This window comes from Parasteatoda tepidariorum, chromosome 4 (genome assembly GCF_982258835.1).
Source record: "Parasteatoda tepidariorum strain Cologne lab strain chromosome 4, Ptep-v5.0, whole genome shotgun sequence".
In the NCBI taxonomy this organism is placed as follows: domain Eukaryota; kingdom Metazoa; phylum Arthropoda; class Arachnida; order Araneae; family Theridiidae; genus Parasteatoda; species Parasteatoda tepidariorum.
In genome coordinates, this window is record NC_141758.1 from 66,466,975 (window position 1) to 66,479,741 (window position 12,767).

A 12,767-nucleotide genomic window follows, 5' to 3' on the forward strand; every position below is an offset into this window, starting at 1 on the left:
CACTATACTCCCTCCTCCCCTGCACCAGTGACATGCAGGATAGGAGGGAGGGACGCATCACTAGCTTAATATTCTTATTTATAAAAAAAATCAATTTATTTAATTAATGAGACAATTTTAATTAATTACAAAATTAATTACAAATTCTAATTAAATCAATTATTGATACAGACCTTCAACAATGTCAGACAAAATCAATAAAGTTATAAATACATCCAACGGATCACATAGTGCGTTCAACATAAACAGCTGTTCAAACAGAAGAAGAAGAGAGAGACGTGTCTAAAGATGAAAACAACCTTGAAAGGGATTATAAAAAGGCAGTGCGTTCAGACAGAAAACATCACACACTGAGAGGATCTCAAGCCACTGCTATCACAGCCTGCTCTGATACTGAAACAAACTGCCAGTTTCTCTCTATTGAAACATGCCTCAACCAAGAACTTCCTCAGGTAAATCAACGGCCGAATGGACTTTCAATTATCGCATAATGGTTTTCGGCATCTTAAATGCAATAAGATTAGATGATTGTCCATTATTAAAAGCACTCTTTAAGAAAAGATCAGTTATTCTATCCGAACACGTGCCCGACGATACGTGTGAATATAAAAAATTGCACTATCATGGCCTCATTGAACTAAACGCAAATCAAAGATTCGATAACGACCGTGTTTTCGAAAAAATAAAAAAATTATGTTCATTTTTTAAATCTGAAAAATGCATAGCTCCAGTTAACTTCCTCGCATATATGAAAATTCCACCCAGACAAATAGTTTTTAATCATACTGCTGAAAACTCACAATTAGATTTTCTCCTTAGTGAAGTCAGCAATGACTTAATTAAACATGTATCCATGAAAAGAAAAGACCGTGAAGATAACAGAAATGCCGCATGCGAGGATATCAGCACAATCATACAAATGATTCTAGAAACACAGGCGCAATCAGAATCCGAAATAATTAACTATTTTCATCATAAAAAAGAGTTTTATAACATCTTTTGCAAACGAAATTTTACGATAAATTTCAAAAAGGCCCTTCAACTCGCTATGCAGTCCTGTCTAGATAAACCGATACTCCAACTCTCGCAAGAATACAAAAATCCAAACAACGAATGCCTTTGTCCAATGGAGAGCGCATCCATTATAGAAGAATGGTGCGATTTCCAAGGCATCGATACACGAGATTTTGTTTTAAACACAATCAAAGTTATGGATAGGGCAGGAAAAAAAAGAACACTCTTTATCTCTGCGGAGAACCTAACTCAGGAAAGACATACATAGCACGATCTTTGGCCAAAGCCGCCTTCTTTCACGGAGAAATAACACAAGGAACATCGGCATACACATTCATGTGGCAGGACTGCATAAATAAAAGACTCATAATAATTAACGAACCATACTTCGATATGGCCGTAATTGAAAAGCTGAAAGTTGTTCTAGAAGGGACTGGCACGTTTGTTCACAAAAAAATGTGCGGAGACGAATATCTGAGGCCCACTCCAGTCATCATCACTTCTAACACCCATGTATGGAATCTTTGCCCACAAGCGAAAGAACCCATAAAGGCCAGACTCCTAGCTTTCTATGACAATTTGAAAGCATGTCCACTGCTGGAGAAGTATTCAAAAGATTTGAATCCACAATGGCTAACAGTTCTAGGACAGAAACACCTTCAACAAGATGAAATGGAACTCTTCTCAATGCCGGAGACATCACTTGAAAGAACACAAAACAAAGAATCCCAGACACATGAGACACCAAAGTCAGAAAAAAGCACAATGACAGAACCAATAAAACAAATAAACAAGGCAACAACGACGAGATTATCAACGATCCCTGCTCAAGCGGTCTCAGACTTCTCAGAAGATGACAAAGAAATAGATATCTCGAGAGAAGAAGTGCTAGATGAAGATGAACATTCTGAAAACACAAGCGATTATTCTGACAGAATCAGAACGGTGAAGAGAAAAAAATTGCAGATAATAGAATCAGATGATGAACAGACACTCTCAACTGACGAGATCCTGGATGACAGCCTAGATTAAATGGAATGCATAGAGATCCAATAATTGTATCACACAAATCATTGTATATATCATTATAAAATATATAAATAAAACTGATATTATAACGCTATAAAAAATGTGTCATTATTCAGACTCCATATCTATAAAGAAATAAGAATATAATAAATCAATAAAAATATAAATAATAATAAAAATCAATAAATAATATATGATATATTCATATATATGATATAAAATAAAAAAGAAAGAAAAAAAAAAGAAAATCATCATATCATATCAGATGAGAGAAAAAGACTAAGTCCAAACTATAAACAAAGAAAAGGGAGTATATCAATACAACCTCCTCTCCCACACAGATGAGAGACAAAGTCCAAACTGTAAACAATATAGAGGGAGTATATCAACACAACCTCCTCTCCCACACATCATGAGAAAAAATGAAAACTAGGATTAATAGGACATCTAAGATGTTCCCGCCCACTTCCCCTATTCCCTCTATGGTTCCCTATGCAATATAAGCTGTGGGAACGAAGGAGGTCGACCTCCTTCGAAAAAAAATGTTTTTTTTCTTTACTTTTAAAGAGGAGACCTTGATATCTTAAATTTTCATTGTGCTCAAGCCTGATTGATGTTGTAGGTCTTTAATTGATGCAAAATATAGGAAGCATTTTATAATACAAAAAAATATATTTGATAGATATAGTTTGTTTGAATTGGTGCATTAAAACGCTACATTTCACTTGAAGAACAAACACTATATTCCAATAAAATGTACTGCTGAATATTTGAACAAGCTAAAAAGTACATAAAATCTCCGCCCTTTTATGTAATTTCTTCTGCAATTTTATGATGAATGTGCTGCCTTTTAAATAATAGGGTTTGGCATGCATGAAAATATCTTTTTTAAGTAAAGAATCTGTTAACATCAGAATCTATCCCTCACAAAAGTGTAATTTTCTCATAGGGCGAGAATGGGGGTAATGAGGGAAGGAGAAAATAAGCATTATTTTCTTTTGAAGTTTATATCCATAAATAAATTTAAAATAATATATATTCTTAAACTATCCTTTAATAAAAATTAAATCACAAACAAAATGAAACAAAAGTGCATTCTCTTGAAGTGAGGGAATGTTAAGTGAAGGAAAATTAGCATTATTTGCTCTTGGAGTTGACTCCCACAAGTAAATTTAAAATAATATATAATGAAACACATATCAATACAGTTTTAGAAAATAAATGAACTTCATAAATTTTAATGAGGGAAAGGAGAATGACATCTAAACATTTATCTAGTTTGCTGTTTGTTTTACAGTTTTATTAGAACATCTTCTTAGAACGTCTGCACTATTTCTACCCAAATAATACTACCATCAATATGAATCATTATGAGTGAAGGAATGAATAATGAGTTTCAAACTTTTTTGGTCTCTGAAAAGCCCTTAATAAGTAACAACTCTACGGGTGTTAATTTTAAAAGATAAAGCTTGAGCAAGAAAAGTGCAGATATTTTAAGGAAAAATATGTTTCTTATATTAACAGTTGGTAAGAGTCAAGAGTGACAAACTGAGATTTCATAGGTTTAAAAATTAATAAAAATATCTATTTTTAATATTACTTGAAACTTACGAGATAATATAATAAAGACATCTTCAAACTATGTATGAACAAATAACTTAATCATTTTTCTTTAGAAAAAACCAAAATATCCTTCGTGCACATCATTTTAACCTATTTATAGAGAAATACACTAATAAATTTTTAAGCTTTATTAAATATATAGTTTTTAGTTATAATAATTTATAAAGTTATCCTTCGATGTCTTTATTGCACTATTCTGTGTTATTATTAATTGTGTTATTCTGTGTTGTTATTAATTTTTAGGGTTAGCTGATTTAAACTATGAGTATAAGGAGCTTTTCTAAATTTTTTGTTTACAAGTTAATTTTTGAATTATTTTCTGTCACTAGAGTAAATAAATTTGTATTGTACATATGCAGTAAATTCTGCTCATTATCATAATTTTCAAATGAAATTTTTCGTATTTTATTTTAAAAAAAAATCTGTTAAAGAAAAATGTTAAATTATTTTAAAATATGTTTTTCTTATTTATTTAATGCCGTCAATAAGAGAATTGTTAAATTTTAAGTTTCATCTTGTTAAAGAAAATAACAAAAAAGTAATTTATTCTTTATTTTCCAAACCATTAGCACTAAAGTAGACCTTTGTGTGTTCAGATTTATACACTCCATTTGTCTCTTTTCATTTCTTTTCATCAGTCTATGAGTTATAATTATTTTTTAATGAAAAAGTACTTTGATTTCAATATCTCACACTCATTTAAATCAAAATTAGTATTAATTCAATAAATAAAAAAAATATGAAATGTTTATTTTAGAACAATTAATTTGATATTACAAAGCCATATATAGCTACAAAGCAATATATGATATGCTACAAAGTGTATGTTGCTAAATAATGACATTTATGTAAATAATGTTGAATTACAACCTTTTTATGTATATTAAAAATTAAGAAGCTAAACTAACTTTTACATATAATCACTACTAGAGAAATGTTTAGATATTAAATGTTTATTTGCTTGTTAAGTGGAGTTGTTAAGCAATAAATATGCATATTCCAAAATCTTTTATTATTATACTTTTTTTTATCTTATTAACATATTTATGAAGGAAAGTGAATTTTTTTGGTGTTCTTTATCAAAATATTAACCAATAGTTAAAAAATATCCCTGTGGAAAACTTTTTAATGGTTAAGTTAATTTTAATTTAGTACTGAACATGCTATCTATTTTTTTGTTTTAAATAAACCAAAAAAAAAAACAGGTTTAACCAAAATAGAAAATATAGTCTTTTTAAAAAAAAGAATTTTTTTCTTCTAACCTTGTTATTTTGTTTATTATTTAATTTGTTTATTATCTTACTGGGTTATTTATATATTTTTTATTAGATCCTGTATTTATTGTGATAATGAGAAATTCAAGAGGAAAATTGTTTGTCTATGTAGCAGTTCTTTGTGTGCTATGCTTTATAGTATTTTTGTTGAGTAATACGCATACCAGTTTAAAGGAATTGGAAGGTGTTAATGAGAAATGTCAACAGCAGCGGGACTCTTTGTCTGCCCAATTGCAAGGTAAGTGGAAATTGTTCCTTTAATAAAAAATTTAAAGTCAAATAATGATCTATGAAAAATTTTATTTATCTTTATTACTTTTAAATTTAAACTATTTTTTATACACTGTAACGACAGTGGTGTATTATCTCACTCAATTTGATGTTTAATAATATAAAATATTTTGTGAAGGAACCCCTCATTTTAAGTTGATCCCAAGATGAATTTTGATATATACTCTAAAGGGTTTAGTTAAATACAGTTGATTCGAGTTTCCCATAAATCTGAGCTAGTGAAAAATAGTCAGCCTTGCTCCCACACAACACGTGGAACGATTACTAAGATTGACTTTGCAATGATTACTATGACTGAATGTGGGAAAACTTGAATGTTGAAAAACGATATTTTGAGTTAAACAATGAAACATATGAATAGTGTGTTTAAACAAAAAACATTAGACAATTATTTTAAAGCACAATTAATCTGATACTGATACAGTAATATAATAAATATTGTAACTTCGTTTAATGTTGTAAATGTACTCTGATCAATGATGTAAGTAAATTTTCTTTAAATATAATATATTTTTCAATTAAATATTTCTTTATTCAATTAAATATTTCATTCATTTAAATATTTATTAAATTTTAAGTTTTTGAAAGTTCGATGTAGGCTCTGTCCCGTCTGCCTCGAATTATCAAGACTCTACTTTATTGACACCGTTAATGTTAGATGCTTACATCAAGATTATCCACTTTCACATCATTTGTAAACTGTTTTCGCTTCCAAACATGCCAATTTAGTCATACTTTAAATCTCATCAGTAAATTGTTTACAATTTGAATTTTGTATTACTGCCAATTGTTATAATTTTCATAGTCCGTGGTAACAGTCAAAATTTTGAAATCTTTAAAAAAAAATATCTTTTAAAAATCTTTTAAACAAAAAAAATCTTTTAAAAATTTTCATTAATATTTATCTCTGTTATTCAGGGTTTATTCCAGTTGACATTTTTGAAGTATGTCGTCGTGTTTGCCTATTAGACAAAAATTTCTGACTCTCTTACCCTGTGATCCTGATTACACACCACAATATTTTGCTTTGCATGCCAAACTTTTGCACATGTTTTGACTTTTTGACATAGAATGATAAGTTTTCAGAGAGGATCATTTTTTTTTAGTTACTAAACAGTTTTATTAACTTTGAATACACAATTATTATTCAATTGGGCATTAAGGTAGTAGCATTGTCTCATAAAAAAATTGTGTAATGCTTTGTTTACTGATTAACTTGTTTAAATTTGTTAAGCGTTTAATTTTGCTCAATGTTTATTGTTTACAAAGAAGAAAAGGAACTGTTTTTTACCTAAATTGGATTGAATTTTTTATTGTATTGACTCATTTGATAAATTTTTTTATTCTGATTTTAACCATTTTTTAATTTCTTATAGTTGTTTATGAACATAAAAACAGGTTAGAAAAGTCTTTGCATCAAGAGAAGTCAGATCATAAGCATACTAAAGATGGTATGTTGAATAAACTATTTTGTGTAATTCAGAAATTTCATTTAAAAAAAAAAAAAACTGGTTGCATTATTACGTTTTTAAATTTTTTAAAAACTGTTAACTTTCTTAAGAATTTAACTGTTTCGGTTTTGTATGATTTATGTGCCTTTAATTAATTAATTGAAATAATTACCCTTAATAATAATAATTAATAATTAAATAATATTAATTTGTAAACTTTTTTTAATGCTTGGTATAGTTTACTACAACTTCTAAAATAGCAACAATTTTCAATTTAATTATTTCTGATAGGTAAGGCTTGTGTTGTCTTCTATGGTTAACTGTACTGCTGTGCAATAGGAAAATCAATGTAAGCAATAAAAGTTGAGTTTTATATATATATATATATATATATATATATATATATATATATATATATATATATATATATATATATATATATATGTTTAATAAAATTCAAATTGTAAAAAAAAAGAAAAAAAACTTTACAGTTATCTGAAATTTTTTTTAGCATTGATAGTGTTAGCAAGGTAAAGGAAATAAATAATTCTTTCTCAGACTATTTTTCTTGAAATTGAACTTGAAGCACTTACGTTATTTTTTTAATTGCACTGAAGTATAAAATTAGTACTTCTTGCTAGGTACTCTTAGTACTTTTACTAATTTATTTTTTAGTTAAACTTGTAATTGTTTTAATTTATTTTAAATGCAGTCCAAATAGGTTACTTACTTTAATTTATTATGCTTTTATTTCTTTTCTTAAAATAAGGATAAAGTTTTTTTTTTTTTTTTTTTTTTTTTTTGAAATTGATGCCTAAAATGTATTTAATGTAAATTCAAAATGTTCCATTCAAAATAAGACTAGGGTTTAAATGCTTTATTAAAATTTTTAAATCTCATATTTTTATTATTATTTTAACAATGTACATTTATAGTAAAATGTACTGAAATTTTGCAATTCAAAATCTATTTATAATAAAAGTTATTTTTTACTTTTGTATGTAATTTTCATGTTTTTTATGTAAATAAGATTTTTATGTTTTGTTACAGTTCAAGAAAATGAAGCATCTAAGCTGCAATATCAAATAAAGGTAGAAAAGGTAGCTTTTTCTATTCTTTATTTTAATTCTTTGTTTTTTAATACTTTTTATTATAATTTTAATGATAAATGTTTTATTATTTATTGCTTAACTTCCCCTTATTTTTAAAGGAAGTGAGTGTTTTGCTTGTTTAGTGTAGTTAAAGAATAATTGGAGAAATTTTGAGCTAACTTAACTCTGGCTTACTGTCATACATTTTCCTTTCACCTGAGAGTGTTTTATCGAGTGTATATTCCTAAATTAATTAAATATCTGTTTGCTCTTACTTTACCTACACTTCATTATTAATTCATTACATTATCTGTAGATAAATTGAATTTTAGTGTTATTTTATTTTAAGAAAACAACCAGTGGGGTAATGTTACAAACTAGCTTTTAACAGGGTTCATAGGCTCTGGGAAAACCGGAAATTGTCTGGAAAATTGAGAAATGGAAAAAAAACCAAGGAAAATATAATTTTAACTAAAAACGGAGAATTGCTTGGAAAATTGACACCCTATCAAATTGCAGGATTTCTTTCTTCTGTTTCCAACTGTAATTTGCTCAATACATATGTATTCATCTTTACTAAGAATTAAAACATAGGTTCATGTACATGTCTATCCTATTGTTATCAATTTGTTTACAATCATCTTACCCCAAGTATTTTTAAGTCTTCCTCTTTTTCTATTGCCAAGTTCTATCAAAAGGTTCAAGGTTTGAGGTTCAATAAAAAGCTTGTTTTTCTTTAAATTTTTCAGGTTTAGGTAGAACATGACCAATTCATTTTCATTTACTCTTTTTAATTTCCAGATTAAAATTGTGCAATAGAGAATTAGGAATAAAATTATAATTCTTTTTTCTGGACAGACCGTTATTAGGTGTATCCTAAATATTCTGTTATTCTTAAGTGTTTCTGGCTGGAGTGTTGTCAATTGGATATCCGAGTTTGGAACTTGTAACTTCTGCTTTAAGAGTATTGATATGTTTGTTTGTTTGCTTTTTTAATCCACTTTTGTTTCTCAATTTTCTTTATTCTTGATTTATTATGACAAATTATTGTTTTATAATTTCGGATCTTGAATTAATTGTTAGGAATATAACTTTTTTTAATGTCTGTTATGTTTATTTATTTGGCATCTATTAAAGGAACAAATTTTTTTAATTGAATGAATTCTGATTCCTCAGAGATGCTGTATCTTTTGCAGATTTCGTCTGATGTGGAATCATGTTCGCTTTCATTAGAAATCGTCAGCATTTATAAATAAAAGCAAAATATAGTTAATGCTTATACATACAATTACTTATTAGTAAAAGAAGACATTTACTTTATGAAGCAGATTGCAGCTTTCTTCATTTCTGATTGTACTACCTTTTTGAGTTTTTCTTTTTTTTTTTCTATCCAAAATAAATTTCATATGCAATAAATTAGTTGTTTGTATTCATGAGTTTTAAGCTAAAGACTTTGTTTTTATTCAATTGATGTCATTATATCCTGCCTTGTCCAAGGTTTTAATATTTATGTTATCGCTTTTATTTATTTTTTCCATTCAGTAATTTTTAAATTTTGTTTTTATTTTAATAGATAAGTTTTCCTTATATTTTATCATTTTCTTTATAACTATGTATAAAATATATTGTGTTTTTTAATCATTAATTTTGTTTTATATTAGTTAATTTGATGATTTTAATGAACCTTTAGTTTCATATAATTTGGTTTTATTTAGTTTATTATAATTTGACTTAACTTCGATTAAATAAATAACATCAATTAACTTATATATTTGCTAGTTTCTTTTTGTGTTGGTTTGGTATTTATCATTAAAATAAGGTTTTGTTTTTAATAATTTTTACTAATTTTGTAGTTGTAGCATCGTAATATATATTTCTTATTAATTTTTTTTAAATAGAAAATCTTAGCATATTGCATTTTTATAGTTTTTTTTTTTTAGTTTTTTAGTTTTTTTCTCTTTTATTAAAAACGTGGCAATGAATTAAATATATTTTTTTCAAAATTAAGTTGTTTTTTTTTTGGACTTATTATTTTTTAGGATGAATTCGTTTTTGAAAAGCTGTTCTTTTATTTCATTGATTAATAAGTTCTATTTTTATTTTTGTCTTCTTGCAATTTTATTTCATATTTTAGGAAAAATTATATTTATTTTATAGCTAAGTATTATAAATAAACTAAATTTTTTAAATTACATTCTCCATTGATATTACATTATTTATAGTTATATAATCATGTTTTGAGCATGGAAATATATAAGCAAGATAAACAGGTGGTTGCAGATAGCTTAAATGCTACTTTAATGACATGTCCCCTTGTTCTTGTGCTTGTGTGAAGCTTGCTTTTGATGAAATTGAACTGTAGGCTGGAAAACGCTGATTTTATTTCTCAAATTACAACCATTCTTAGTTATATATTGAAATAGTTGTCTTTGAAATATTTTTAATTGTGTTAACTTAACTATAATATTTATTATTGAATTAAAACAATGATTATAATAAGTATTGATTGAAGTTTGTATTATTATTTGTAGGATGAAAAACAAAAGCTTGAAAACCAAATATCTCAATTAAAAACTAGTTATGCTGAATTAGAAGATGAAAAGTTGCAGGCTGAAAATGCCCTGAAGCAGCAGTTAAAAACTGTTCAAACTCAAAAAGATGCAGAAATAGAAAAACTACAAAGTGATTAACAATTATTTAAGAATTTTAGATTCCTTTTTATCAAACAAATTTCTTTTTTAAACTAACTAAAAATGTTTTCATTTTGCAGATCACATTAGTGAGCTTTTATCAGAAAAAGACAAATTAGAGGTATCTAACAATGCATATGTGTGGAAAATTGAACAGCATGAAGTTAGTAGTGTTGGATTTATAAAATATTTTCAGCAATTTTTAAAAGTTTTATATGACTTTGATTTTTTTTTTCAATTTCTTCCACTAACATGTTTTTTTTTTTTTTTTTAATTTTGACGAAGAAATTTCATGTGAAAACTAAATTTTCATGCAAGTTAAATTATACCTATTTTTAATGTAATGTTTATCATTTTGATTACTTCATCGTTTTCATTTTGCTCATTATATTTGGAGACAGGAATATTCAGAGTAACACTTTTTGAATATTTTTTTAATACTATAAAATTAATTTTACTATTTGTTTTCAGGTTGAGTATTATTTTTGGCTAGAATATTTAATTTAATATTAATGAAAAAAAAAATTTTCCTGCTCGATAGTCAATTTTTTTCTAAAATAAATCAACAAAATTTCCCTTTTTACTTGATTTAATGTCAATTTTGGTTTTTACTTGAAATTAATTTTTTTGCATGGAATATACAATAGAGTGCTGATTTTCCATACCATTTTATATTAGGTATCAATCTTTTTTCAATCTTAGCTTAGGCATTTGTGATAATGCATATTTTAGCCTTCTTACAAATGGCATGTTTTGAAAATTCTACACCCTCTAACTATGACTTTTTCAAATTTTTTACTTTTACTTGGTTTTCTTTCCTATACTATGTTTAAGATTACATTATTTCTTCTCTTAATGTAGGATATAATTAATGTGCCTGTCATATTCAGAAGCAGTTTCTGATTTTTGCTTTTCTCAACCCTTTAGCAGTCCTAATTTTTTGATGTAGTGATAGCCCAATTTATTTATGGTACTATTGAATTAAATAAATAATTTTTCTTTTTTTCCCCTTTAATGTCATAGCCAATAATTTTTAATTGTGATTTTTTTACTCTTGCTGTAATTTTGAGGAGTTCTTTGAATTGTAAAATTTTTTGTATTTTGCAAAGCATGGTTTCTAACATTTTATTTAATATGACATTTAGTTTCAAAATCAATATTCATTTAAATGAGGGGTATAAAATGTTAATTGCTATTGCTTATCTTAAACAAATAAGAGGTTTGCTTTAAAATATTGCTGGTTTTTGAAAGTGTTGTTTAAGAAAAGATTTTAATCTAAATTTTTCTATGCCTATTAGGCATTGTGTTATTTAAATTTTAGTTCTTACTAATTCTTCTACTCAATTACAATTGTACTATTTAGTAATTATTGATTTTTCTTAAGCATAATTAAGTTGCATGTTTTATGATTGTGTGCATTATGTGTTGCTTATTGATTTGGATATCACAATCATATTATCTTTCTTGCAATCTAAATATTTTCTGTTGGCAGAGTGAAATAAACCTGTGTCACCTTCAACTTCAACAAGCCAAGACTGAATTTAATACATGCCAGGAACAGTTGGCAAGACATAATCTTAATACTGTAAACCTGAAATTGAATGAGAAAATTACTCCTCCAGAAAAGAAAATAACTGAAACTGCAGCCAAAATTGAGAACGCAGTTGGTGCAACATCACCTAAGCCTCAAATTACTTCTCCAAAAAATCAAGTGGCTGTAAGTTAAATTCCTAAGTATTTTTAATTTTTTCCCCATTTCTTAATAGAAATAAATTTGTATAAGTAATCAATATCTTAGTTAAATATATTAAAATTTCATGTAGTACCAAGTTAAGAATTAATTTTTATTATTTTTAAATTTGTTTATGTTCCTGCTCTTGTGGTAAAATTAATATTTGCTCTGGAGTTTAACATTTTTCAGATAAATATGTTATTCATAAGATTTCCATTCCTCTTTTTGTTTTGTTGTTTTCTCATTCCTTTTACTTCATATTTTCACGTCAGGCATAATTTATTGTGCTGAAGTTTTTTGTAGCGGGTCAGAAATCACTATAGCTCGGCTTTACCCTGTCCCTCCCCCATTTCAGGGCATCCAGGGAATACTGTTGAAGGATCGGTTTAGGCCAGATCCTCCATTCTGTTTTCAAAAAGTCTTTTAAAAATCTCTTCAATTCCTTTGTTTAGTTTCCTTTGGTTTCAGTTTCTTTTAATGGTATCAAAGTTGATGTTTCTCGGGAAAAATTTAATTCTTAAATCATCATGAACAGGACAGAGAGTAAGTATGTGTTAGATATCTTCATAAGT

At 26.9% G+C, this 12,767-nt stretch overlaps 1 protein-coding gene across 5 annotated transcripts in view; it reads left to right on the forward strand.

Moving 5' to 3' along the window:
- Positions 1–12,767, forward strand: part of LOC107436366 (uncharacterized) — a 31,814-nt gene that overhangs the window by 3,579 nt on the left and 15,468 nt on the right. For 3 of the 5 annotated variants that reach the window (XM_016048057.4, XM_071182395.2, XM_043055819.3), the window contains exons 3-8: positions 4,996–5,178; positions 6,608–6,682; positions 7,733–7,782; positions 10,305–10,455; positions 10,544–10,626; positions 11,956–12,180. In XM_016048057.4, coding sequence (XP_015903543.1) covers positions 4,996–5,178; positions 6,608–6,682; positions 7,733–7,782; positions 10,305–10,455; positions 10,544–10,626; positions 11,956–12,180 — 767 coding nt within the window. The remainder of the gene's footprint in view (positions 1–4,995; positions 5,179–6,607; positions 6,683–7,732; positions 7,783–10,304; positions 10,456–10,543; positions 10,627–11,955; positions 12,181–12,767) is intronic. The other 2 variants (XM_016048058.4, XM_087161263.1) reach the window with 1 other exon arrangement.